The sequence below is a fragment of the Triturus cristatus genome, chromosome 10, assembly GCF_964204655.1.
Source record: "Triturus cristatus chromosome 10, aTriCri1.1, whole genome shotgun sequence".
In the NCBI taxonomy this organism is placed as follows: domain Eukaryota; kingdom Metazoa; phylum Chordata; class Amphibia; order Caudata; family Salamandridae; genus Triturus; species Triturus cristatus.
Genome location: NC_140593.1, coordinates 1,200,783,020 through 1,200,809,657, shown reverse-complemented (window position 1 = coordinate 1,200,809,657; position 26,638 = coordinate 1,200,783,020). Strand labels below are relative to the sequence as shown.

The 26,638-nt window shown below is 43.4% G+C and overlaps 1 protein-coding gene across 1 annotated transcript; it reads left to right on the top strand.

The window, feature by feature from the left end:
- The first annotated feature begins 3 nt into the window (after positions 1-3).
- Positions 4-25,845, top strand: LOC146797046 (myosin-4-like). The gene is made up of 40 exons (XM_085629652.1): positions 4-123; positions 4,366-4,584; positions 4,668-4,811; positions 7,316-7,472; positions 7,570-7,597; positions 7,701-7,821; positions 7,927-8,019; positions 8,111-8,174; positions 8,326-8,424; positions 10,287-10,390; positions 10,496-10,634; positions 11,905-12,023; positions 12,139-12,288; positions 12,385-12,555; positions 12,642-12,948; positions 13,047-13,129; positions 13,282-13,369; positions 13,460-13,577; positions 13,814-13,937; positions 14,672-14,808; positions 14,897-15,152; positions 15,231-15,473; positions 15,578-15,754; positions 16,345-16,490; positions 17,062-17,152; positions 17,251-17,640; positions 17,727-17,853; positions 19,275-19,393; positions 20,516-20,712; positions 20,802-20,985; positions 21,071-21,236; positions 21,366-21,490; positions 21,588-21,896; positions 21,990-22,193; positions 22,286-22,411; positions 22,583-22,753; positions 22,842-22,946; positions 23,147-23,242; positions 25,127-25,261; positions 25,720-25,845. Exons 2-40 carry the CDS (start codon positions 4,381-4,383, stop codon positions 25,738-25,740), a joined length of 5,838 nt encoding a protein of 1,945 aa, XP_085485778.1. The 5' UTR covers positions 4-123; positions 4,366-4,380; the 3' UTR covers positions 25,741-25,845.
- Positions 25,846-26,638: the final 793 nt, after the last annotated feature.

The following is a 26,638-nucleotide window of genomic DNA, read 5'->3' as shown; positions in this document are numbered from 1 at the left end:
CGAATTAGCCGCATGGAAAGTCAATTCTTGATAGCAACCTTACAAAGGCAAAGCATCTAACTCGTTTTCTTCTCTTTCCAGCGGCCAGGGGGTCTGCCGTATTTTCTTCAGAAACATCGAAAGGTAAGGACGGGCTCTTTCTTTTTGCTGTTTAAACAAAAGGTTCAAAACAAGGAGGAAAGACTGAATATAATAACGGACATTAAAAAATGCACTGGCTGGCAATACAAGCATCGTTTCTCTTACTCTGTCCGGAAGATATCTGCGTTTGCGTTCTATGGGATGATTAGCATTACAATGCTTGGCAATGGTGTATTGGTGACGTGAGACGAACTGGGCAGAGGAGTAATACCACTGCCAGCAGCACCAACCTGAGCGATATGACCGTGTGCATGAGGTGATGGCTGCTGCCCAAAGGCACCGGCTGGAATAGCAAGCCAGGGTCCCCAGGGCATATCTAGTCCGCCTAGAGCTCGGCCTTCAATGCACAGAGCACGTGAACCTGAGCGATAGGACCGTGTGCCTCTGCCTTCAATGCACAGAGCACGTGAACCTGAGCGATATAACCGTGTGCATGACAGAGGCGCAACTAGAGCCAAATTTCGGGGGGGGGCTGAGCAAAAATTTCGGGGGGGGCTGAACTTTAAGCAATAGGCAGAGTGGAGCTGCAGGGGCTCTTGGAAAGGGGTGAAACAACAGCGAGGCCTCATTAACATGCAAATGGTCTTTTAAAGACCTGTAAATTGCTCGGGTGCGGCTGCTTTTTTGCCCGGGAAGGTGTCTCATCCCGGGCTGCCACACACGACGGGGGAGGCTGAAGCCCTTTGAGTCCAATGGGTGTTGCGCGCCTGGTGCATGAGGTGATGGCTGCTGCCCAAAGGCACAGTCACAAGGCTGGAATGGCAAACCAGGGTCCCCAGGGCATATCTAGTCCGCCTAGAGCTCGGCCTTCAATGCACAGAGCGCGTGCCTCGCACCCTCCACTGAAGGTGTCCATGCAGCAGAAGGACTTCTTGAATGGCCACTGCTCTTACCGACCCTGCCCTTCTCAAGGCCTCTTCTTCCGGTCCTCGCATCTGCCACAAAGTCTTGCCTGCCCATGACCCATGTATGGGTAAGGTCAACCTTTTGACTTCTGGGGACCCCCCCCCCCCCCACTTAATGATTACTGGAACCTGCACCGCTCCCACCAATCAATCTGAGCATAGTTGTGTCATTCTTAACCTCCAGTTTCAAATTATTTCACAGTTACAGTACGTTTCAAATGTACATTTAGGTTCTTTATTTATATTCACTTTATTAATCGTAATATTACTTAATGTTCTAAGTAGTTGCGGACCCCCTGAGGAGACTGAAGGACCCCAGGGGTCCCCGGACCACAGGTTGGGGATCACTGCTGTGGGGTACAACGCCAGGCGGCCGTCTGTAAGCCCAAGCTAGCCCCAGAGCTCGAAGGGGGAAAGCCGGGGGGGGGGGGGGGGGGGGGCACCCACTACTTTGAAATGCACTGGTACATTGGTCTGTGATTGGATAAGGAGGTATCGTTAGCATAACACCCATGAATACAATGCCCAGTAGCGGATACATCCCGACCTTCTAGGCGCTTGAGAGAGGGCTGTCTGGGCCAGTCTCAGCAGTTTGAAAAAGAGAGTGTGGGAGTGCTGGAAGGACAGGGGCTTAGAGGAACGTGAGTCCGGGAGAGAGAGGCACTGTGCTCCATTTAGAGTGCTCCATGCGACCCCTCGGCCGCAGCAATCCTGAGCCCAGACGTGATTAACCACCTTCATTCCTGACACACGCCAACTGAAGGGGGCGGCCCAGCTCCAGCTGGTCGGCCCTGAGAAAGCCTGCCCGCCATAGGCTACAGTCGGCCCAACAGGTGAAGGCCGCCTCGAAGTGCTGACTCGAGGCGCTGCTGTCCTATGAAGGGGGGAGATGAGAGTGCGTGAAGGGACGGAAAGGAGGCCACGGCGCCTGACCTGACCTGGCTCTGGCTGCAAGTAGGAAGCAGTCGAAAAGAAGGAGCTATGGCGATCTATAATTAAATCTACTCAGTAATGCACACTCAGCTGATTAGCTGCGATGATCCGACTTGAAGAAAACTCAAGTACATAGGCTTCCTTATTTAATGTCATCGTTGAACTGATATGGGGCTGATGGCACAATTTATTTAAATGGAAAAAAACAGCAGATGGCTATAGATTCAGGGATAGGAGTTGGGGAGGGGCTGGTCGAAGAAGGGGGGAGTAAAATGTCAACGGGAATGGAGGGTTTGATATGAATTCCCTTCTTCCCAAGCGCAAGCCTTCAAGCTTCAGACAGTCAGTTCAAGATGTAAGTATCACCCAGCCAGACTGAGTGAGACCCCTCGAAGACGTCCATACCGATGCAAGGGGCCCCGCTTCAGCAGATTAGAAGGTTTACGGTCCCAATCACCAAGCACAAGGGGGCCCTAAGAAACCCCGCAGACATCTGAGGGCGGCAGGCCGCGGCTCCCCGGAGGACCGTGGCAGCCTTGCGGCGCTGGCCATCACCGGTGAAGCACCGATGCTTCTGTCTGTCTGTCTGTCTGTCCGCAATGAAGAGCGCAGCCACAACAGGCATCAGACCGCACAGGGACGCACTGTCAAAATGACTCGTTCATACACACACATGTACAGATTCAAATGGCGGCGTCTCTGGGGCAGGCTTGATGCGACTAACGTCTCTGAGATAAAACGTCCGTTTCTCCCAGTAAAACAGCTTCAGTCAAGTCTATCCGACCCTCCAGGGCACCCGTCCCTGATAAACCCTCCATGAAGATGTGTTACATCTCTTCAGATTGCCCCGGGGCTTCAACTCCCTGGCTCTGCCCAGCGGACTCCACGGCCCTTGTCAGTCAGGGTAGTCCTGGCCGGGTAACAGCAGGAAACCAGTTTGCAGCGCAGTAACTCCAGGTCTGCAAGTCACTGGGTTCTTTATCAGTTATGGGACAGATGAAACCTGGACCAGGCCCCGAGGCTACAGACAGACGAACAAGGCGTCAGGGCCTGTAGTAACATAGAGGGTGGGCATATTCACAATCCTGGCCTGTTGTGAGCGGGTGGTCGGAGCAGAGGGGGCTGGGGCAAATGCAACGCAAACTATGAATGAGTAAGCCCAGTAGAGTAGGCAGTCACATTGTCCAAAACTGCCCCGTTAAAGAATCCTTTTGATGGAGAACTGAGGCTTCCGCTCCAGTGATTGGTTCTGGATTGGACGGCAGAAGGCGCAATTGATAGGTTGAGGCCACTTTTATAAGTCAAGGCAGGGTAGGAGTTAAAGACCCCTTTACAGAGGGGGGTGGGCGTTCCACGGAGAGGATTTGTTTAAAAATGCACCTGCAGTCTGTACATTCCTAACCACGTTTTAAAACCTTAGCATGTTTACAGGCTTAGAGCAGGTATGAAACCACACACAGGCCGCTGTCCTAACACAACATGGACCTGGACTCTGATGTTGCCTTCCAGCCGGCAGTGGACGGGACTCCTGCAGGCCCAGCAGGGAACATTTTCAACCTGTATCAGAACAATTGTGCACTCGTTAAGGACAGCCTATGTCCAAAATATTTTTGCGCTCGCAAAACTGCGATTCCCAAAATCACAGGCTAACTGTTCTCTGGAGGCGACCATCCTCCTGTCACAGAGGACCACTCACAGTGCCCTGCCCAATTAATATTCATCCGGCCTCTCATTCTGCACCCCTGCGGCGGGAGATTTTGCTGTGTAATCTGTGAGCTCACATGAAACTCTTTTAGTACACCGAGCCCAGAGTGTGCAGCTGCACTTTGCGAATAGAGGGTTGAAAAGATCCCGGTCCTAGCTAAGTGGAAGGCGTGCTACAGGTCTGTTACCCCTCTGCTTCTGCAGCTTCCATACAGATGTTGGGGGCTGCCCATGTGGAACCTGCAGATGGTGTCTTGGCTCTGGTGAATGGAGCATGCGCATTGCGCACAGTGTGGGAGTTCCTTCTACCCTTTGGATGTTGTAGCAGTGGATGCCACAGGACATGGACAGGGTACTGTCACGGGACCCCATAGATTTAAAGAAGATTTCTCCTCCATGGTGCTCCAGATATTAGAGGCAACCAGCAGGGCCGTCACCGAATGACACTCGAGCCCTGGCCCCCTCCTATGTGTTTACTGTACCCCAGAAGGGTTCGCCTGCTGCAGGAGCCCCAAGGATGTTTCTGTTGGGAAGACAAAGAAAGGAGGCTGAGGAAGGGCAGCCGTTCCTTACTCTTGCGAGGGCCACATGCTGAAATAGATTTAATTCACATCAATAAATAACTGTGCACATTTAACTACGCTCTGCCATATTCCTAATGTTACAAACATTGTCTTTTTAGTAACCATCTGCAGCCATGGCTTCGGATGCAGAAATGGCCGTGTTTGGGGAGGCCGCACAATTCCTCCGGAAGAGTGAAAAGGAACGGCTTGAAGCCCAAAACAAGCCATTCGATGCCAAGAACACCTGCTACGTAGATGACGAAAAAGAGCTTTACGTCAAAGGTTTCATCACTGCACGAGAGGGTGGCAAAGTCACTGTCAAGACTGACGACGGAAGGGTAAGAAAAATAAGTGGAATAGATTTCAGCCACACAGATTCTGCCAGTCTCTTGCATTAACTCTTCCTTCTCTTTTGCTTCAGACTGTGACTGTCAAAGACACTCAAGTCTACCCTCAGAATCCTCCCAAGTACGACAAGATTGAAGACATGGTCATAATGACCCATCTGAATGAAGCCTCCGTGCTGTATAACCTCGCCGAGCGGTATGCAGCCTGGATGATCTACGTGAGTACCATAGAAATGAGAACCCCGTGACACTGAGGGGCGTCAGAGCCCAGGATTCACCCCAGGACTGTGTGCAATTGACACACGCCTGAAGGTAACCCGCTGGTCTTGCCACCTGTAGGAGGGAAACAGTACCCTTCCCTCGCACTCTGAAAGTCACGTGGGAGGCCCACATCCCTGGCGGATAAACATTGTCTCTCACAAGCCTGTGGATTCCTATTGTGCAATCAATAACTGCACTGTGGCATGTACTGCTAATGCCACTAGTGGCCACAGTGGATAACAAGCACAGAGGCTTTCTTCCACTCAAGATTCAAGCTAGACCACAGCTCTTTGAGACACGTCCATCTTTGCAGCTACAATCTCTGCTAATATCACAAAAGACATCCATTTGGTTTCCAATGTTTTTTAGAGATTCATTCATACAGGAAACTCTTTGACACGACTACCACATGCACACACACACGCCAACACTAATAATTATGATACTATCGCCAACACTTTCTCCTCCGCGCACTTTAGCTATGCAGGTCCACCTAATCTTATATTTTAACCTTAGAGTTCTCTAAGCGATTTATTATGAGAGCATACTTAAACATTACTCAGAGTACCACAGCGCAGGATACAGATTGGAGAGTCAAAAGAATATTAGAAGAGGCTAGCGGGAGGCACATGGGTGGGATGTGTACCAGGTAATCCAGAGAATTGTGGATATGGCTTGGTGCCAACAATTTTAGCAGACACAGGAGCGCCAGGCAACCAAAAATCCTGAAAATAAGCCCCCATATCTTGTTGAACTTAATATTAGACATGTCCTCGCCCTTTCAAAGATACTTACCTTTGTCAGGATCTACCAATGCTTCTCCATGGCAATCACGTATGAACTAAAAGAGGCTAATGTCTGAGAGGCCTGCGGCCCTTTTGCACCATGTAAAGTGGTACATGAGTGATGCCGGTCTCTCATTCCGATTTTTGAAGCCACGCAAAGCCTCTCTGCTTGGCTTTGAGTGGCCTCATAAATCATAATGCCACGCAGCGCAAATTGCTGCGTCACCTAACTCTGCGCCCGGGAGGGGTTCCATGGGCGTTGCAGTGGGTTTTCCCACACAACACCCATGGAGTTTGACGTTGCCCAAATTTTACAAAGCCATGTAAACCTGGAGAAGCACCAAATCCGTACGCCTCCTGAGGCGAGGTATATAAGGAGAAATATGTTTATTTATCATAGTTTATCCTGTTTCCACGTCTGCTGCAGTCTTCAGCGCACATAAAAAGAGTAAAACGCCTCAATGGAATGTTTCTGTGGGAAGGTGCTCCTTCCTGCACAAAAACAATCCTGCCTGCAACGGCACCTTTGGAGCATGGTGCAAGAGTCCCTACGTTTGCGCTAGACTGCCGAAATGGCGCCAGCGCAAGGAGGACGGGCAGGAATGCACTACACTGCTTAAATATGGTGCAGTCTGCTCTTTCCCTTTGGCGTAGGGCAGCGCAGCAAGGGGCCTTGCTCTGCTGCCCTACGCTAAAATCCCATAAATGAGGCCCATAGCTTTTGTGCCCATGCTCGACTCTGAGGCTGGATGGATGCCACACAGTTATTTGTCTGACCAGCTAAGAACAGCAGCTCTTAACACCGCTGCAAGGTTTCATGGCTCATGTGAGCAGAAAAAATATCTTACTTTCCTCATAGGGGAAAACGTTTTTCAGTGCTGGGGCTCACAGGACATTCATCAGTTCAGGGTCGCTTAGGACAATAACCGCGCTGCTGCTATGAATTACTATATCTTCAGAGGACCCCGAGATATCTGAAAAGCTTCTCATGGAATTAAAGGGGAATCTGGCACTTTTTTCCATTGGTAAAAATCGACACATTTTAGTGAATTTCGAATTTACCATTTTGGACACTGACCAAATTGGAGATTGACCAGTTAGACTCAGTCCCTGTTATTGGATTTAACAAAAGGTTTCACAGAGGTAAACTTACACTAGTGTTTACGTTTGTTTTTAGAAATGACAAAAATGCATTTTAATACTCAGTTCACGAGTGCGGACACTCCGCAGTCGCGGCAGAAAGCTCTGCACATAAAAAGATGGCATATTTTATCTTTTTATGAGCAGAGTTCTCCACCCCGACAGCGGTGTCTCCGCACTCATAAACTTAGTATTAAAATACGTTGTTGTGAATTCCACTACAAGCTAAACTCACACAAAGGTGTAAGTTTACCTTTGTCAATCAGGCCCCCAGTACGGTCACTAGTAAAATCCTTTCCAAGGCATACTACCGTTTTTAAGCTGCGCATACAACGGGGACTAATCCCACAGCCCACTATTAATAGCCACAGCATGATGCGCTTCCCTTAGAACAGCACAAAACAGGGATACAAAGCACCAGAAAAATCAAGAGAGAGCAACACATTCTAGAAATGTGAAAAATGCTTCTAATATTTACTTAAACAGCACCACTTATGTAGTTAAAACACAAGGCTAATCATGCCCTTTCCTTTCAGACCTACTCCGGTCTCTTCTGTGCCACAGTGAACCCCTACAAGTGGCTGCCGGTGTACAACGCTGAGGTGGTCGCAGCCTACAGAGGCAAGAAGCGCCAGGAAGCCCCACCCCACATCTTCTCCATCTCTGATAACGCCTATCAGTTCATGTTGACAGGTAAAGTTTGATTCTTTTATTTATGTTCATGGCTCTTTCTTCTTTTGCTGTGCAATGACGTTTACTTATCTATTTCCTTGAAATATTCCACCAACAGATCGTGAAAACCAGTCTGTCCTGATTACGTGAGTAAAATCTTATCCCTAGAATATCCTTATGCATGAAGTAAATAACACGTTCCTCGTGATCGATGTACGCTTCCAATAATCATTCTGATTTTCTCTCTAGTGGAGAATCTGGTGCAGGAAAGACTGTGAACACCAAGCGTGTCATCCAGTACTTTGCAACAATTGCTGTTGCTGGTGGCGACAAGAAAAAAGACTCCCCTGCCATGGCCAACAAGATGCAGGTTTGTAGATGTAATTGTTTTTTGCAATCCCTGTGCAAGGTGCAGTTAGTGACATACATTATCTGTCAGAGGAGCTCATTCCAATTGAAACCTTGATTTTTTCAGGGAACTCTGGAAGATCAAATCATCCAGGCCAACCCGCTGCTGGAAGCCTTCGGCAACGCCAAGACCGTGAGGAATGACAACTCATCTCGCTTTGTAAGCACAGCTTGTTTCTTTTTCCCAGTTCACTTGTCCATTGCTTCCTTGGGAAAGCCTGAAGTCACTAAACTGTCTACTTATTGTTTAGGGTAAATTTATCAGAATCCATTTCGGAACCACAGGAAAACTGGCGTCTGCAGATATTGAGACATGTAAGGCCTGCTTTAAACCCTTTGAGTATATTGGTGTGCTTTGGAGAGACCGCCTCACATTTACTCTTTATTAGATGTAGATGCCCTAAATAATCAAATGACATCAATGCATTGTACATATAAGCACATTTTTGTTTTGTCTCTTTTACAGACCTGCTGGAAAAGTCCAGAGTCACATTCCAGCTGTCAGCTGAGAGGAGTTACCACATCTTCTACCAGATCATGACCAACAAGAAGCCAGAGCTTGTGGGTAGGTTTGATTAGTTATTTGCAGTTCTCTGCTCAGCAGAGGAGCAATGGTTTAAAACCAGACCTAGACGTGAGACGAGAATGGAACTTTATGCTAGGAGTCGTAGGAGTGCCGTGAGGCGGGTCATAGGAACTTCAATTGTCCTTATGCATGATCAGGATTTGCATGTTGGTTGTCGATGTGCATCCATCACAGTAAGGAGTAAGGATTTAAGCACATGAGATGCAGAAGGAAGTGAGGTAAAACAGCAATAATTATTGGAACTGGCATTCAGTGAGTGATATTTACCAAAGTCCCCAGAGAGCCATAATGGCGGGCTGCGTACAGGTTGGTGCACTCTATAGCTCAGTGATATTGTCATACTTTTGGAATGTCACATAATCTATGCTAGTCCCTGTTAAGACATCATATGGTTGTTACTTGGATTCTGTAAGTGGGGAATTCATAAAAGAGGATTGAGTGAATAAACAGGCTTCGTAGGTCTCGGCAACGAGGAATAATAGCCGCCAGTGGAGTGCTCCAGCCTGAGAAAGAATCTCAATATATTAGGTGCTTATCTGCAAGAGGCCTGCGCTGTGCAGCGTCACTTCTTTTGATGTTCCGGTGGCACAGGCTTCTCAATCATATCTATAAGACGCAGAAAAGCCACCCTTCGTGGTTATGCGTGGCCTCATAGATATGGAGTAAGGGAAGACAGCGCAAAGCACTGCATGGCATTGCTCTGCGTCACGGAGGCGTTCCATGGGTGTTCCCGTTGGTGTTCCGACGCAACACCCATGGACTTTGACGCTGCCCCAGACCTACAAAATCACATAAACCTGCAGCAGTGGCAAAAACCTTATGCCTCCCCAGAGCAAGAGTAACAAGGAGAAATGAGGAGAAATGTTTTCATTTCTCCTCGTTTTTTCCTCTTTCCATGTCTAAAATGCAGCACACATAGAATGAGGAAAATGCCTCTGTGGATTGTTTTTGTGCAGGAAGGTGCCACTTCTTGCACAAAAACAATCCCGTCAACAACGCACACCCTTACACCATGGTGCACAGGTGCCTGCTTTGGTGCTAGGCACAAAATTGTGCGCCGGCGCAGAAAGGACAGGATTGCACCATATCTCGTCAATACGGTGCATTCCTGCCCTTTCAAATTGGCATAGGGCCGCACTGCAAAAAGACTTGCGGCGCTGCTCATCGCCAATTTTTGATAAATGAGGCCCTTAGTTTCAAATACATTAACCTGAAATGTAGCAACTCGAGCTTATTTTTTATAGCGCCTTGTTGTTTGTTGACATCATGGTGCAGACTGGAGAAACATTGTGTTGTGCTCCAAACTGTTGCCAAACCTATCAATAAAACCGAGAACTCTTAAAATAAATGTAATCTCAGAATTCACTGCAGACGTCTGAGTGGGACTCATTTTGCTGTCTAAAGTTTGCCGCCTGTTTGTAGAAAAGCTCCCGTCCTCTTAAGGTACTGCTTAAACTGAGAGACCTGCCTTGGCTTCCACACATTAATAGGACTGCAGCATGTGAGCTTAAGGAGCATGCCATTCCCACGACAGGAAGGCTGTCTAGGAGCCCGTTTTATTCTAGGACATGAAAGGATCAGTTGGGGGGTTGCATCAATAGTTCCAATTACGGAACAAACGCCTGAGCTCTGTCTCTCATGTCCAGAGCCCAATGCAAAGACTTTTAGCCATTTGATGTTGAAATGGAGTAGATCAATCTAAAACACCCCAAAACAAAGTATTATGGACGCGAACGCCGTTTATCCTTTTATGAACAGAAAGTACTTTGCCTGCCAGTCTCAGCATATTCCCACACTCGCATTCTGAGACCCCTCTAACCTGGAACTGTTTTGTTTCGAAGAAATGCTCCTGATTACCACCAACCCCTACGACTTCCCCTCCATCAGCCAGGGCGAGATTGTGGTGAAGAGCATTGATGACGTAGAGGAGCTGCTGGCTACTGATGTGAGTCATCCTTCAACAACCACCCTGAACAATGCAGAGTACACTTTAGTTTCAAACACTTTTCATTTTGGCTTAAACCTAAATGCGTTTCCCCTTTCTTGACAGAGTGCCATTGATATCCTGGGGTTCAACCAAGATGAGAAGATGGCCATCTACAAGCTGACAGGAGCAGTCATGCACCACGGAAACATGAAGTTCAAGCAGAAACAGCGTGAGGAGCAGGCCGAGCCCGATGGCACAGAAGGTAAGGACTGCTGTGCACCTCATTCCCTGAAAGAACTCACTACAACATTCAAAACATATGATTTCAAAGGGACAGCATTTGTAGACAGAGATGGATTGCCGTGACTGTACAAAGATGAGAGCAATGAGCAATAAACGTAATCTATGACATTATCAATTAGGCTGAAGGCCAAAAGTTTGAAAGTGTCGCAATTTGATTGACAGTTTGGTTGTTCAAGATACGTACTGATCCCGTAAAGTCCCAAGGCCCCCGCCACCATCACCTAACACTGAAACTAACAATCATTTATTCAATGCAGCGCAGTTCCAACCCTAATGCTACTCACCCTTTACACCATCACTATTCTCTACTCATAAGTCTAACATACCCCAAACTCTAACCCTAAACTTCACCTTTTCTCACGCCCTAATACAAAGCCCTAAACCTTATGACCGCATACCATCTTCCTACCCTTTGTTATCCTAAAGTTAATATTTGCCTCAATTCTAAAGGTAACCTTACACTAATCCTAATCCTAATCCTATCCCTGAAAAACACACTAGCGCAAAATGTATTCTTTTTCCGACTCAATTAAACATACTGTAAATGTTTAAACATTTTCAAAGTTTTCCCAACATGCTGGTTTTTCTTCCAAAGATTTCCCTTTCAAACTCATGGTTTTCAAACTTTACATACCAAATGTTTGATACTTCTGTGTTAGTGTTAATCAGCTGTTTGACCTAATTCAGTGAGTGATCAACAAATTTTTATGGGAAGACTAGCAAATACACCCCACCCTGGTGGGATTCAGGGTATAATTCTGCGAGCGATAGGAGAACTATGTGGACATGATACTACACGATGTTGAGTACATGTTCAAAACCTGCTGCAGCTTTTACATAGCAACTGAACAACAGAAACCTAGGACAGAATGAAAGAGGCTTTGTTGATACTGACCAAACTGCTGCATGTGTGTAACACTGAAATCAACTATTCCAATATAGCCCACACAAACAATAAACGGGCAATAAGAAGAGAACTGCACCGTATTGCTAGTCCATCTATTATCATCTCTGTGGATACATGAGGATAAAGCTACTACACTCTGCTGCCTTTTGGCTAGGTTAGCGCTATAGAAGTAATACATGCACATATACGCAATAAAGATAGATCATCTTTTAGGTTTTATGTCTATGAAAACATAAAACATGCTGAGTCTACTACACCTTCACTAATAATCAGAGTATAAATGTATAGTTGGCACAATAATAAACGTGTTTTCTACTCATAGTTGCTGACAAGATTGCATACCTGATGGGTCTGAACTCCGCTGACTTGCTGAAAGCGCTGTGCTACCCAAGAGTCAAGGTCGGCAATGAATTTGTCACCAAGGGCCAGACTGTTAACCAGGTAACTCTACATTGTCACTAGTCATACTTTTCTCAAGAAAACTACAGTTGATTAAAAAAGATTATGAAATAAACACGCTGCATTCAGCTTACAAGTGTAATTATGTATCCACCAGGTGTACAACTCCATCGGTGCACTCTGCAAGTCTGTCTATGAGAAGCTCTTCTTGTGGATGGTGATCCGTATCAACCAGCAGCTGGACACCAAGCAAGCCAGGCAGTACTTCATCGGTGTCCTGGATATTGCCGGCTTTGAGATTTTTGATGTAAGTTTAAGATCTATTAGTGCAGATATAGATAAGCCTCCCGATACTGAGTTCATTAGAAGTATCTAATCAAGAACCAAATGTGTTATCTTTTAGTTCAACACCTTGGAGCAGCTGTGTATCAACTTCACCAACGAGAAACTGCAGCAGTTCTTCAACCACCACATGTTCGTCTTGGAACAAGAGGAATACAAGAAGGAAGGCATTGACTGGGAGTTCATTGACTTCGGCATGGATTTGGCTGCCTGCATTGAGCTTATTGAGAAGGTGGGTGACTGTTCAAACTGCATATGTTTGTATTAAAATAACATATACACATATACCCAAGTCTCACATGGTTATGTTTCTTTCAGCCCATGGGAATCTTCTCCATCCTTGAAGAGGAGTGCATGTTCCCCAAGTCTACAGACACCTCCTTCAAGAACAAGCTATACGACCAGCATATGGGCAAGTGCAAGAACTTTGAGAAACCCAAGCCAGGCAAAGGAAAGGCTGAAGCTCACTTCTCCCTGGTGCATTACGCTGGTACTGTGGATTACAACATCACTGGCTGGCTGGAGAAGAACAAGGATCCATTGAATGAATCTGTTATCCAGCTTTACCAGAAGTCCTCCCTTAAAGTGCTGTCCATGCTTTACAGTGCTACTGCAGCAGAAGCTGGTAAATATCCTTCTTCAATGCATGCAAATAGTGAACAATGCCACAAAACTTAAAGTGTTTCTGATTCATGGATTCCTTTTGTTACTTTCAAATCCTAGAAGCTGCAGCTGCTGCTGCTAGTGGCAAGGGTGGAAAGAAGAAGAAGGGAGGGTCTTTCCAGACAGTGTCTGCTTTGTTCAGAGTAAGTGAACATAATGAATCTACTTAAATATAAACTTATTGCGTTTACGTTATATTAACCCATATCATCACTGTTGTTATTTGCCATATTTTCAGGTATTCAATCCTATGTAAAATATTATTTAAAAGATATTTATATTTGTACTTCTATAGGAGAACTTAGGCAAGCTGATGACCAACCTAAGAAGCACTCACCCCCACTTTGTGCGTTGTCTCATTCCAAATGAGACAAAAACTCCAGGTACAAAGTTTCAACATTAATATTGAACTCAGGATAGCTGTTGCTCTAGTGAGAACATGATCAACTAATGTATTTAGTCTTTCCCTCTAGGTGTTATGGACAACCATCTCCTGATCCACCAGCTGAGATGTAACGGTGTCTTGGAAGGCATTAGGATTTGCCGAAAGGGATTCCCAAGTAGAATCCTCTATGGTGATTTCAAACAGAGGTAATTAGAATGTTACAATAAGTGTTAACACATCCATGAAATATAAGTACACAAACTGTGACTTTACCTAATAGGAAAGTTCAAGGAATGTAAACTTTCAAGGCTATCTAGAGGAATTTTGTATCTCATTCTGACCAATGATTACTCAAGACAATAATGGTATCCATTTTCTCAATGCTACTTTGAACTATTGCATGCTCTACAAAATACTTGAGCTTCACTGTTTTCTTTTTAAGGTACAAAGTCCTCAATGCAAGTGCTATTCCCGATGGTGCGTTTATTGACAGCAAGAAGGGATGTGAGAAACTGTTGGGTTCCATCGATGTTGACCATACACAGTACAGATTTGGACACACTAAGGTACAAAATGATGTAGTTATTAAATAAAAATGCAAAACGTACTCCAAAATACTTTAAGGGCTAATATTTATTGTGTAGGTGGTGGCTGCTGTCAGAGAGAAGGCATGACTAGCACAAAGCAGCAGACATCAGCCATTACAATGCTCTGGGGAGAAGAGTAGTCTTATTCATCTGAAAATTTATCAGATATGAAAATTGTCTCAATCAGATTGGCTGAAACGTTTTGTATTTGGGCAGGGCAACATGCAAAATGTTCCAGCTTCAATAGACAAACTAACTTGGTATTATGAAGCTAGTGGTGGATCGGGCAAACAACACAGACTTAGAACAGCATTTTGAATGTCTGATTTTGAGTTGTGTGCATTGAGAGTCTCCTTTTCTAAGGAGAGACTATTTCTTCTGGCAACCAAGATGTAGGCCAGGGAAAGACCTGAATTTGAATCTGCACAGGAAAGAAATTCTTATTTTATGGAATGTGTCTTCTGTCAGGGATTTATGAAAAATACCACCCGCCAGGGTTGTCATTACTCCTGTTGTAATCATGTAATTTTTGTAACTTTATGGGTTCATTCCAAATGGTACAATAAGTGATTAGATATCTCCATTAAACAAGTCAGCGGGAAAGGAAGTCACAACATTTCCGCCCATTGGGTAAAACATTATTAAAACATAGATAGTGTGTCTTTTATTGAGAGGAATAAGTCAGTTATCAATAATACTCTTGTTACTTTAAGGTGTTCTTCAAAGCCGGCCTCTTGGGTACCCTGGAGGAAATGAGAGATGAAAAGCTGGCCGACCTCATCACCCGAACACAGGCGGCCTGCAGAGGGTACCTTATGAGAGTTGAATTCAAGAAAATGATGGAAAGAAGGTATTAATAAATAGTCTTTGTGAATACATAAAATACAGGTTTGTGAGATACACTGTGCCTTACAATATAATTTATTTGCCTATAACAGAGAAGCCATCATTATCATCCAATACAACGTCAGATCATTCATGAATGTCAAAACTTGGCCATGGATGAAGCTTTACTTTAAGATTAAGCCACTTCTGCAGAGTGCTGAGACTGAAAAGGAGATGGCCAACATGAAAGAAGAGTTTGAAAAGACTAAAGAAGCTCTGGTAAAATCTGAAGCAAGAAAGAAAGAACTGGAGGAGAAAATGGTTGTCCTTCTGCAGGAGAAGAACGATCTGGCATTACAAGTTCAGTCGGTATGTAAAATCCAATACTTACAAATTCTTACATTTCAACACAATATATGAAACTAAAACTTTTCCATAAATATTCAGGAAAGCGAAAACATGGCAGATGCAGAGGAAAGATGTGAAGGTCTGATTAAAAATAAAATCCAACTGGAAGCTAAAGTGAAAGAGCTTACAGAAAGACTTGAAGATGAGGAGGAAAGTAATGCTGAGCTGACGGCCAAGAAGAGGAAACTGGAGGATGAATGCTCTGAGCTGAAGAAAGACATCGATGACCTTGAGCTGACTCTCGCCAAAGTAGAGAAGGAAAAGCATGCCACAGAGAATAAGGTAACTTTTAACTATTCAATGAAATATATATGTTACAGGTGCATAAATGCAGAAGAATATTTTAGGTCCCTCTAGATAACAACTATTTATCTATATGTTTCCAGGTTAAAAACCTCACAGAGGAAATGGCAGCTCTTGATGAAAACATCTCAAAGGTTTCCAAGGAGAAGAAAGCTCTCCAGGAGGCCCATCAGCAGACCCTGGATGACCTGCAGGCAGAAGAAGACAAAGTCAGCTCACTGACCAAATCCAAAACAAAGCTGGAACAGCAAGTGGATGATGTAAGTGTTAACAATCATTATTGAGCTTGTCTGTGAGGAAATTTTAACCCGTCCTTAATGCCAAACAATTTGAATGGTTCTGGTGAAATTACTAAGAAAGAAAGTGTACAACAGAGACCTCATTCACAAAACCATAGAGTAGGTACTACCTTTTAACGCTGGAATGTTAAAAAATTGGCTTTCTATAAACAATTGAATTATTCATGATGAAACACCTATACGTACTTAGTTTTGCAACTAGAAGTATAGTCAATCCGAATTCTTGGAATCCTCCAAAATACTGAATTGTTAGAATCTGATCAAGCTTAAGTTTTAGTGTGCTGTGACTAAGCTACATGAAACAGACACTGGTTTATGTTAAAGCGGTACAGCTTCACAAAGCAGTAGGCAAAACGGTGACAAATGCATATTTCAAGTGGAATCCACTCAGCAAACATGCAATGTTAAAAGTATGCATTTGAATAAGGTTTCCTGTGAAAAAACCTCACTCAATAAATTATTATTGCTGTGAATTTTGCAATCTGGGGAACATTTTACTAGTCAGTGTGAGTCAAAATTGTATGATATATCCTTTGTTTTAAAATCCTCAGCTTGAAGGATCTTTGGAACAAGAGAAGAAACTTCGCATGGACCTGGAGAGGGCCAAGAGGAAGCTTGAAGGTGATCTGAAGCTGTCCCAGGAAACTGTGATGGATCTTGAGAATGATAAACAACAAAGCGATGAAAAACTGAAGAAGTAGGTATTTAGGAGACCAATTTGCCGAAATATGTATAACGAAGGAGGCATGGTGTCTGCTCCATGTAGCTATAATATATTTTATGAGTTATATTTAGGTACATTTGAAAATGCTAATGGGGAAAGAAACAGCTGTAAATAATGTATAAGCTCACACGTTTCTCTTCTCTGTTCTGTTAAAACATCATATTCAGCTCTGAAGGCTAATCAAATGTGCTATGAGTGTTAACATGGCAGGGGAACTGCACTACTTGAAATCCTAATAGACGTGTTTATAAAACAGCAAAGCGAAGAAAAGCTAAAGAAGTTGGAGTTTATGAGACCTAGTTGCCGAAATATGGCGTAAAGAAAGAGGCATGGTGTCTTTAGAAGTAATATTTAAGTGTATGTAAAAATGTTAACAAGAAAAACTACCGTTTAGATAATGTATCAGCTAATTTGTTTCTGTGCTTAGTTTTGTTAAAATAGCATATTCACCTCTGAAGGCTAAACAAATGTGCTGTGAATGTTAACCTGGTAGAGGAATTACCCCTCTAAAAATTCTACTAAACATATTTTTATAAAACAATAGGAAAGACTTCGATTTGAGCCAACTGCTGGGCAAGATTGAGGATGAACAATCTTTGGGTGCCCAGCTGCAGAAAAAAATCAAAGAGCTTCAGGTACACACTTTCGTTGAAAATAGCATTTGACTTGCTGTTGCAGCGACCAGTTGTGTTTAAATATGTCAAATAACAAATGAAACCATATGAACTTGTAGGCTCGTATTGAAGAACTCGAGGAGGAAATTGAAGCAGAGCGTGCAGCTCGGGCAAAGGTTGAGAAACAGAGGTCCGATCTCTCCAGGGAACTTGAAGAAATCAGTGAGAGACTGGAAGAAGCTGGTGGAGCCACTTCAGCCCAGATTGAAATGAACAAGAAGCGTGAAGCAGAGTTCCAGAAACTGAGGCGAGACCTGGAAGAGTCCACTCTACAGCATGAAGCTACTGCTGCTGCCCTTCGCAAGAAGCATGCTGACAGCGTTGCAGAACTTGGGGAACAGATCGACAATCTGCAGCGGGTCAAACAAAAGCTGGAGAAAGAAAAGAGTGAATACAAAATGGAAATCGATGACCTCGCCAGCAACATGGAGAATGTTTCCAAGTCCAAGGTAACCTATTTTAGTCAGTAAGAAGCAACATGTTGTGAAACAAGTTGATTACCTACTCTACCACTAATGGCATCTTTTGTCCACAGGCTAACCTTGAAAAGTTGAGCCGCCTATTGGAAGATCAACTCAGCGAAGTTAAAACAAAAGATGATGAACATCAGCGCATCATTAATGACCTCACTACCCAGAAGGCACGCTTCCAGACAGAAAATGGTATGAATTTAATTTGAAAAGTTTGAAAGAGGAAGCTGCAATTTCTGGAAACATTTACAGTAAAAAAAGACAGAAAGACAGTATGTGAATAAGAATTCTGCATAATACAATGTTACTTTCATGAACACCTAGACTTTCATACAAGTATTGATCCAATTTTATTATCCATTCAGTTCTGTTAATTAATCAGAAAAAAGTGACCCGAAATAGCTGGACAAAACCCATGATATAATCATAAATTACTCCCAGTGCATGTTTGACTCATTTAAAATGGTCAACATGGTTTTATTGACTCCTAAATGGTAATTAAGGTGTGAAGTGCCACATGTACAAAGCATTTGTTTGGCCGCTAATGGCCTGATTTGCAGAATAGGGCTGTGTGCGACCGAAAAATTGGTTCTTCAAATGTACAAACACCAAACTGTGAAACTAGCTAATCGCAGTTTGGGTTTGCAACCAAAAACAGAATTGCTGTCTGGAAGGGGCATCCCTTTCAAACAGGGAATCTAACTGGCTGGTGGTAACCGATTCGCAAATGGGAATGGGTCCCCATGGGAGTACTTCCCCGTTGAGAATGTTTAAAAAATAAAAATGAATCGTTTCACTTTTTTTTAAACACATCCTGTTTTCCTTTAATGAAAATGGGCTGCATAAAAAAAAGATTGCTTTATTTAAAAGCAATCACATACATGGTGGTCTTCTGACTCAAGCAGGCCACCATCCCTGTGATGGCGGCGAACCATAGCGGGTCACAAGTTGCGATCTACCTCATTAATATTCATGAGGCAGGTCTATTTGCAACCCACTCTGAATCAATACTGAGGAAATAAGGGCCAGGTACAACTTTAGTACTTTAGTAATAGTGATTCGCAAAAAAATTGCTATTCGGCATCGCTATTACTAATGTTAGTCCATCTGGCCCTCAATGAAGAATTATAGATAATAAACGTGCTCTTGTCATGCAGAGAACATTCAATGAAATGGTGGCGGGCTACATTTAAGACAACATTTTAAAAATATTCAGAAAGTCCACCTTAATATCATACACATTTCACTCAAAGCCACAGCACAATTAGATGTTTAACAATGAAATACAGAACTTCACTGCAAATAAGGATGGCCAGACCCATTCAGCCAGCCTTCTACCTGCGTTTCCCAAACTCAATCAAACTCACATAATTGTGTGTTGTCTTGCTCAGACAATAAATAGCAAATAACTGTTAAACCAAGGCTAACCTAATACTAACACAATTTGTTTTTAAAAAGGAAACAAATAAATGCATCGCTTTCAATGGCATTTTCACCTTCTGTGTCAAAATGCACTTCACGTTCTTCATAATTTCACAGCCTTGGCTCACGATTATTCTACGTTCATGAACAATAAGGACAGTTACAGAACATTTCACTTTGTTTCCTATCAGGTGAACTCTCTCGTCAGCTGGAAGAAAAAGAGTCTTTGATTTCTCAACTGACAAGAGGCAAACAAGCCTTCACTCAACAGACTGAGGAACTGAAGAGACAGCTGGAAGAAGAAACCAAGGTATCTTGCGTTTTTGCATAGACATTTTCTCTGCACTTTGCTGGGTGAATCATCATGTTCTAAGGCTGAGAGTGGTATCAGAATACCAAAGGTGTCTGTAGCATCCCACATTCTGGGATTATCAACAGTTAAAGACTGGAAGCAAAGTACATATTATGTAACCCAAAGCTGATTGACCTGTTTCAAGATGAACTGTTATGCAAATAAGTTATACCACAGAACATTGATCAATTCCATGAAAATACTAACTTGTAACTGAACAATATTGCAAAGAAAGACGATTATGCAGGAGCTTGAGCAAAGTCAAACCAGCCAGACAAAACAATTTATTGATCAGCATGGATCAGTAGAATACATTACAACAGAGTTTCATAGATCTAGGTAGATATGGAGATGTGGTTCAAACTATAGCTCTGTCCATCCCTACACACACATATACGTGAATTTGTCACACTCTTCAACAAATCAGGGATCAAAAGAATTATTTTCGAGTTGGTCACAGTTAACACCTCTCTTTCACCCTATGCTTTCCCTCACAAATTCGGAGCTTCAAATGCAAGGCTTTGTGGATTAATTGAATCTTAATTATCACATCTTTAATACGTGCCTGAAGCTTTCTTATAGTCCTTGTCATTTTGTCACTTCCTCTGGATTATTACTTCACTGAAAGGGTACAATTAAATGTCCTATTGCTGTGAAACTATACTGGTGAAAGAGACACAGAACGAGAATGATTCTAAAATGCCCGACTTGCCAACTCTTGTACCTATTACACCACTCATTGTTTTCCTAATTTTTTAAATTTGTAAAACATCTCTATTTGATCCTCTTTATAGCATTTTGTAAAAAATAAACTCAATACACTCCCAGTACAGGCCTTACGCTTTCTTTTCTAGGTAGCAACTGCACTGCCTTATTGGTTAGACAGGATATTAAACATAGACCTTTTTCACTCATGTTTATTCAACAACACACCTGGGGCTCTTGACCTAACTGAACAGTAAAGGATGGTAACGAACTAACTGAGTCACAGTTTGACCACAGACTACCTATTCAGTGACGTTATTGATAAAACAGAAAATAAATAATGATGAGGCACTGACAAAAGTAATCTGTTTACAGGCCAAGAATGCCCTGGCACACGCCTTGCAATCCGCTCGACACGACTGTGATCTGCTCCGTGAGCAATATGAGGAGGAGCAGGAAGCCAAGGCTGAGCTCCAGCGCGCTCTGTCCAAAGCCAATGGGGAAGTTGCCCAATGGAGGACCAAATATGAAACAGATGCCATCCAACGCACAGAAGAACTGGAAGAGGCCAAGTATGTTGCGTTAGACAAGAGATACTTGGGTTGTGAAATTGATGGATTTTTCTCATTCATAATACTTCTGCTTTCTTACCCAATTACAGGAAGAAGCTGGCTCAGAGACTGCAGGATGCCGAAGAACAGGTTGAAGCTGTGAATTCCAAGTGTGCATCTCTGGAAAAGACCAAGCAGAGACTGCAGTCTGAAGTGGAGGATCTCATGGTTGATGTGGAGAGAGCCAATGGTGCTGCTGCATCCCTTGACAAGAAACAGAGGAACTTTGATAAGGTAAATTGACACAAATCTTCTTACCAAACTACCAGTGTTTCCTGGAATTATGTTTTGTGTTGAAAATGTAAACTATCTTTGACAGGTCCTGGCAGACTGGAAACAGAAGTTTGAGGAAGCTCAGGCAGAATTAGAAGCATCTCAAAAGGATGCCCGCTCCATGAGCACTGAAATCTTCAAGATGAAGAACGCTTATGAAGAATCTCTGGATCATCTTGAAACCTTAAAACGTGAAAACAAGAACCTGCAACGTAAGTATCTGTTCAAGAAATGTGAAAGAGTATCCACATTAATGTAGCATAATAGATACATAGAATGATTGCCACAATCTGGTGTCAGATTTTAGAAACTTGATGCCATCATTTATATATCTCTAACAGAGGAGATCTCAGATCTTACTGAACAGATTGGGGAAACCGGAAAGGCCATCCATGAGTTGGAAAAAGCAAAGAAACAGGTTGAGCAAGAAAAGAGTGAATTCCATGCTGCCTTGGAGGAAGCTGAAGTATGTAAAAAAGCCAATGTTAAATATGTTCCACTGAGGTACTGCGTTTGGTTAGTTTTATTACAATGTTTATGATGTTACCCTCCTGCTATAATAGGGATCTCTGGAACATGAAGAAGCCAAGATCCTGCGCATCCAACTTGAGCTCAACCAGGTCAAGGGTGAGGTGGACAGGAAGATTGCAGAGAAAGATGAGGAGATTGAACAGCTGAAGAGGAACAACCAGAGATCTGTAGATTCTCTGCAGGGTACATTAGACTCTGAGATCAGAAGCAGGAATGATGCTCTGAGGCTGAAGAAGAAAATGGAAGGAGATCTGAATGAAATAGAGATTCAGCTCAGCCATGCCAACCGCCAGGCTGCAGAAGCGCAGAAGCAACTGAGGAATGTACAAGCTCAACTGAAGGTATTATATTTAACCAAAGCTCAAACTGCACTTCTATGTCTCTTTATACAAAACATTTACATTGTATCACAAAAAATGCTATGCGCCCAATAGGATGCCCAGCTTCATCTTGATGATGCTACTAGAGGACAGGACGACTTGAAAGAACAGGTGGCTGTCACTGAACGCAGAAACAACCTACAGCAGGCGGAAATCGAAGAGATGAGGGCTGCACTGGAACAGACAGAAAGATCTCGCAAAGTTGCTGAACAGGAACTTCTTGATGCCAGCGAACGTTTGCAGCTTCTGCATTCTCAGGTACTACTATCTGTTGGGAAATCATTCATTATATACGAATACAAGATAATGCACCTGTTACATTCTATATTCTGTTTCTATCTCTACTTAAGAACACAAGCCTAATCAACACCAAGAAGAAGCTTGAGAGTGATAACACCCAAATTCAGAATGAAGTAGAGGAAGCCATCCAGGAAGCCAGGAATGCTGAGGAAAAAGCCAAGAAGGCCATTACCGATGTAAGGCTCTAGTTAAAATTGCAAAAGTCTAAATATTTAGTGCATTTTCACTAATTAAATGTATAAGAGACATCCATAAATTTAAGTATAAACTTAGATTCCATTTTAACACTTAATGTAAGCGTATGACGTTCAAGATAACAATTCTTTACAATGCATGCTTTCCCAAAGGCTGCTTTAATGGCTGAGGAGCTGAAGAAGGAACAAGACACAAGCGCCCATCTTGAGAGAATGAAGAAGAACCTGGAGCAGACCGTGAAGGACCTGCAGCATCGCCTGGACGAGGCCGAGCAGCTCGCGATGAAGGGAGGGAAGAAGCAGCTCCAGAAACTGGAGAGCAGAGTGAGTTACAAAGCAGAGTTCAAATTGTTAGGGTCTGGAGGTAGGGGTCAGTGATGGAATAAAATAACCATATCAATTCCACTTTCAGGTCCATGAACTGGAGAACGAGCTGGAAGCTGAACAGAAACGCGGGGTAGAAGCCATTAAGGGTGTCCGCAAGTACGAGAGGCGAGTTAAGGAACTAGCATACCAGGTATGTGTTTAATTTCACATAGTATGCATGGATTATTGAGCAATTAAGAGGAGCATACAGAGGCAAACAATGAGGTGTGAAGTTATACAGTGAACTAAATTAAATATTTCTACACCTTTCATCTTTGTATACACTTGCTTGTAAATATGTTAATAGCATCTTGAATGTATTTTCTCATATTTCTGTGTTTTTACTTTTAGTCTGAAGAAGATAAGAAAAATGTTCTGAGACTTCAGGATCTGGCTGACAAACTGCAGTTGAAGGTTAAAGCCTACAAGAGGCAGGCAGAAGAGTCTGTGAGTAGCACATCATACTTTCCCTCAACATGCATCTTTATTTTGAGAAAAATCTGTAGAATTTTTGCCCAGGTTTGAATGAACGGAATGAGACAGAGACATCTTGTTGTGAGACACTGTCCAAACTACAGCACCCTTTCTTTTAATTTTAAGACATTCAATTAGAAAAACCCCAAGCGACTTTAAACAAAACACATCCAAGTGGTTTTAGTGCTGAGTGACAGTATTTATGTTGTGGAGCCTGCAGTACGACAAAGCTCAAGGCCATCTACTATTCTTTAATGGACAGGCAAGCATTTGATGTCTTCAGGAAGGGCGGCATACAACAAAATTCAAGGGGCACAGATGTGATTCTTGAAGGACTCCGGAATCTGACTGGAAATAGTCTAGCTTCAACCTCTTAAATCAGCCAAATAGAACACAGGCCCTTTAATGTCTGAAACACAGGGGAATAGAATCTCATGTTTGACAAAGCTGGCAGCTGGCCTAAAATGTAGTACCTGCAGGGGAAAACTCATGAGGTCTGCCTCTGAGACTCTTTCAAATAGAGAAATTTCTGCTTAATGTCATCATGGATAGAGAATCAAGGACATCCTGTGCAAAAGGCACCCTAGCCAAAAAATGACTGAGCACATTTCTACACAGATGTATTGAAATAGAAAATAGGGCATTCACAAGTAAGTGGTCCTGCATTTTCGGTTGTGTAGGTTGGGGAAGTTATTTTCTAAAAATTGTGCACTAGAATAAGACCTAGACAGAGTTAATCCTCTCTTTACTTAATGAAACCAAAACCTGTCGGTGGGGGCTTTACATAATGAACAGGATCATAGTGTTGTCTGTGTATTTGCTCAAAAGTGAGATACAGAGAGGGTGCTACAGCATGGAGAGTAAGACTCACCGCCATCCACATTTTGAGTTATAGTTAAAACAACAGTTTCTGGTATTCGCCATTCAACAATCGACTGAAGAGTTGGTGATTCTCGGTTGTAAATTATTGGCATTAGTAATTGATCAATCGGTCTTGTGTATGGCATCAATCTGCTTCGAAGAGAAGATCCTGCCGCTAATTGCTAACCACACATGCGCATAAAACAAAACCACATTTAAATTGTAATGATCTCTCCTGTGAGGGACGTTTGCATTTGAAGCCCTCTCTGCCTCCAACCACCTACTTGAGAACTTGCTTATGTGTTTGCCCACAGCTATTGCAGTCATTTTGCTAAACACATGGTCTGTAGTACTTTAGATCCACTATCAGGCCCATCCCTGGCCTATGCAGACGTCAGTCCCCAAACGTTAAATGGAAGAACTGTTCAACCAATTTGCTTTTACGTTTGGAGGGTTTTCCATTCTCCGAGATATCCAATGATAGCCCCTCGTGAGCGATCAGAACCACACCACGGCGATGACTAAGGAGACCTGTAGCGCAAGGAGGTAAATCCAAGGGGGAAAATGAAGCTAGATCCCAGAGCTTGTCGGCATTTGTCAAACCGGGGAGGAAGAGCACAGATGATAGCAATGGTGCAGATGTTGACTACCAAGTGACCACAGGCCAGTGTCTGACCTTTGTACTTCGCCTTGGATGGTGTCCAAAGATTGTGGACCAAAGTGATATATTTAAGGCGCAAGTGGACAGTGAAAGTGCGACTCTCTTTGGCATCGCGAGCGCTGACAAACTTGAATAAAATAAGTCAAAAATAGTGTGGCGGGTTTTCGGCATGCTTTCCTAATCCCTTTATTAGGCAGTGGGCGGAGAGGTCTCAGAAAACAGAATAATATCCAGTTCACATTTCAAAGTTCTATATTTATAAAAAATGAAAAATATAAAATGTAGCTATTTCAGTTCATTCGAAATATCCTCATACGTTTTTCTACTAACTTTAGGAAGAGCAAGTAAACGCGCATCTGACTCGATTCAGAAAGGTGCAGCACGAGCTGGAGGAAGCCGAGGAAAGGGCCGACATTGCTGAATCCCAAGTGAATAAACTCAGGACCAAGAGCCGTGACGTTGGGGGCAAGGTGAGCTGGATCCGTCAGGAATGCTCGTGGTTTCCATCTGTGATCGAATAGAATCAGCATGCCCACATATGTGTCTCTTCTCCTCATAAACATTGAATCCAGAGCAGGATTCTCACAATAAAACGAGTGGCACCAAATAACTGATAATGAGTGGCGCACACAAGCTTCACCAGGCATAGGGGCGGCCACCCCAGCAATGGTTCCTGTTTAATAAGTTGGGCCACTTGTGTAAAAAGCCTGGAGATGTTCCCAGAAGGGGGGGGGGTCAAATCTACGAATCCTCCTCACAATCTAGGGACGTGCACTTTGCACGCCGACTAGTTTCTGTCTGCAAACGCACTGTGGGTGGCGACCTAGGCACTGTTAGGTCGCATAGCCAGTTGTCTGTTCGCTGGGGTGTTGGGGAATGAAATGTTATCGCTTCTCTCTGAATTAAAACAACCTCTTTCTTTCTCTAGAAAACCGAAAGTGAGGAATGAACAAGAGTACGCTCCAGGGAGGACTCCGAAATTTGCAAAATGTGAATGAAAAACTTCCCTGTAATTTTTGTTTACCTCTGTAACCATAAACCTATTTTTACTACATTATTGTCTCATTGACTGTTTTTCGCTTTTCTCTGTATGTAATCTGCACCTCAAGTACTTTTTGGGGGGCAAGTCATGACAAGGTGGTCCCAACTGAAATGCTACCTACAAATCAGTTTGTTGTTATCCGAATCAGTTATGCTCCCTGGAAGAGAAAACTCAAAAAATCGAGCAGAAAATAAGTCACATAAAAGTGGACTGAGTAGGGACAAAGCTCCCACGCGTCAACCAACCCTTAAATGTCTTAGTAATATATCCTCATGACCTGTCCGCAAGAATACCTGCAGGAGTCCCTTGTGATGTATGCATGAGCCTGCTGAGTGTGCTACTATTACCCTCCCTAAAAGAAAACAGGAAATGACAAAAAATACAATCAGCCCCACAGGGCATAAATAGGACTCTACAGATCATAGATTACTCTTTTCCCGAAGCGACCCCAAAGGAAAGTTTTCTCAGTCCATGAGTAAAAAGGAAAATAAAAAACAGCATTATGAAACCCAGCATCAACCACATCAGGTCCCCCTGGCTTTTGGGTATTCCATCCAGCGTTCAGGAAGTAGAGTCCATTTAGTCTTTCTGGACACTCCCCCCCAGGACCAGGCCTTCCTATTGATGGTAGATTAAGCGTTCCAGGGACTACAGAAAACATCCAAAAATAGCGTGACTATTAATCAGACATTCTATGTGAAGAAAAGCAACGGAGGTGGGATAATACTCCCCTTCATTGCCTTAATGCAATAAGGACTACCCTTCCCTACTGGATATGAGAAACGGCAAATTTATCACACACAAA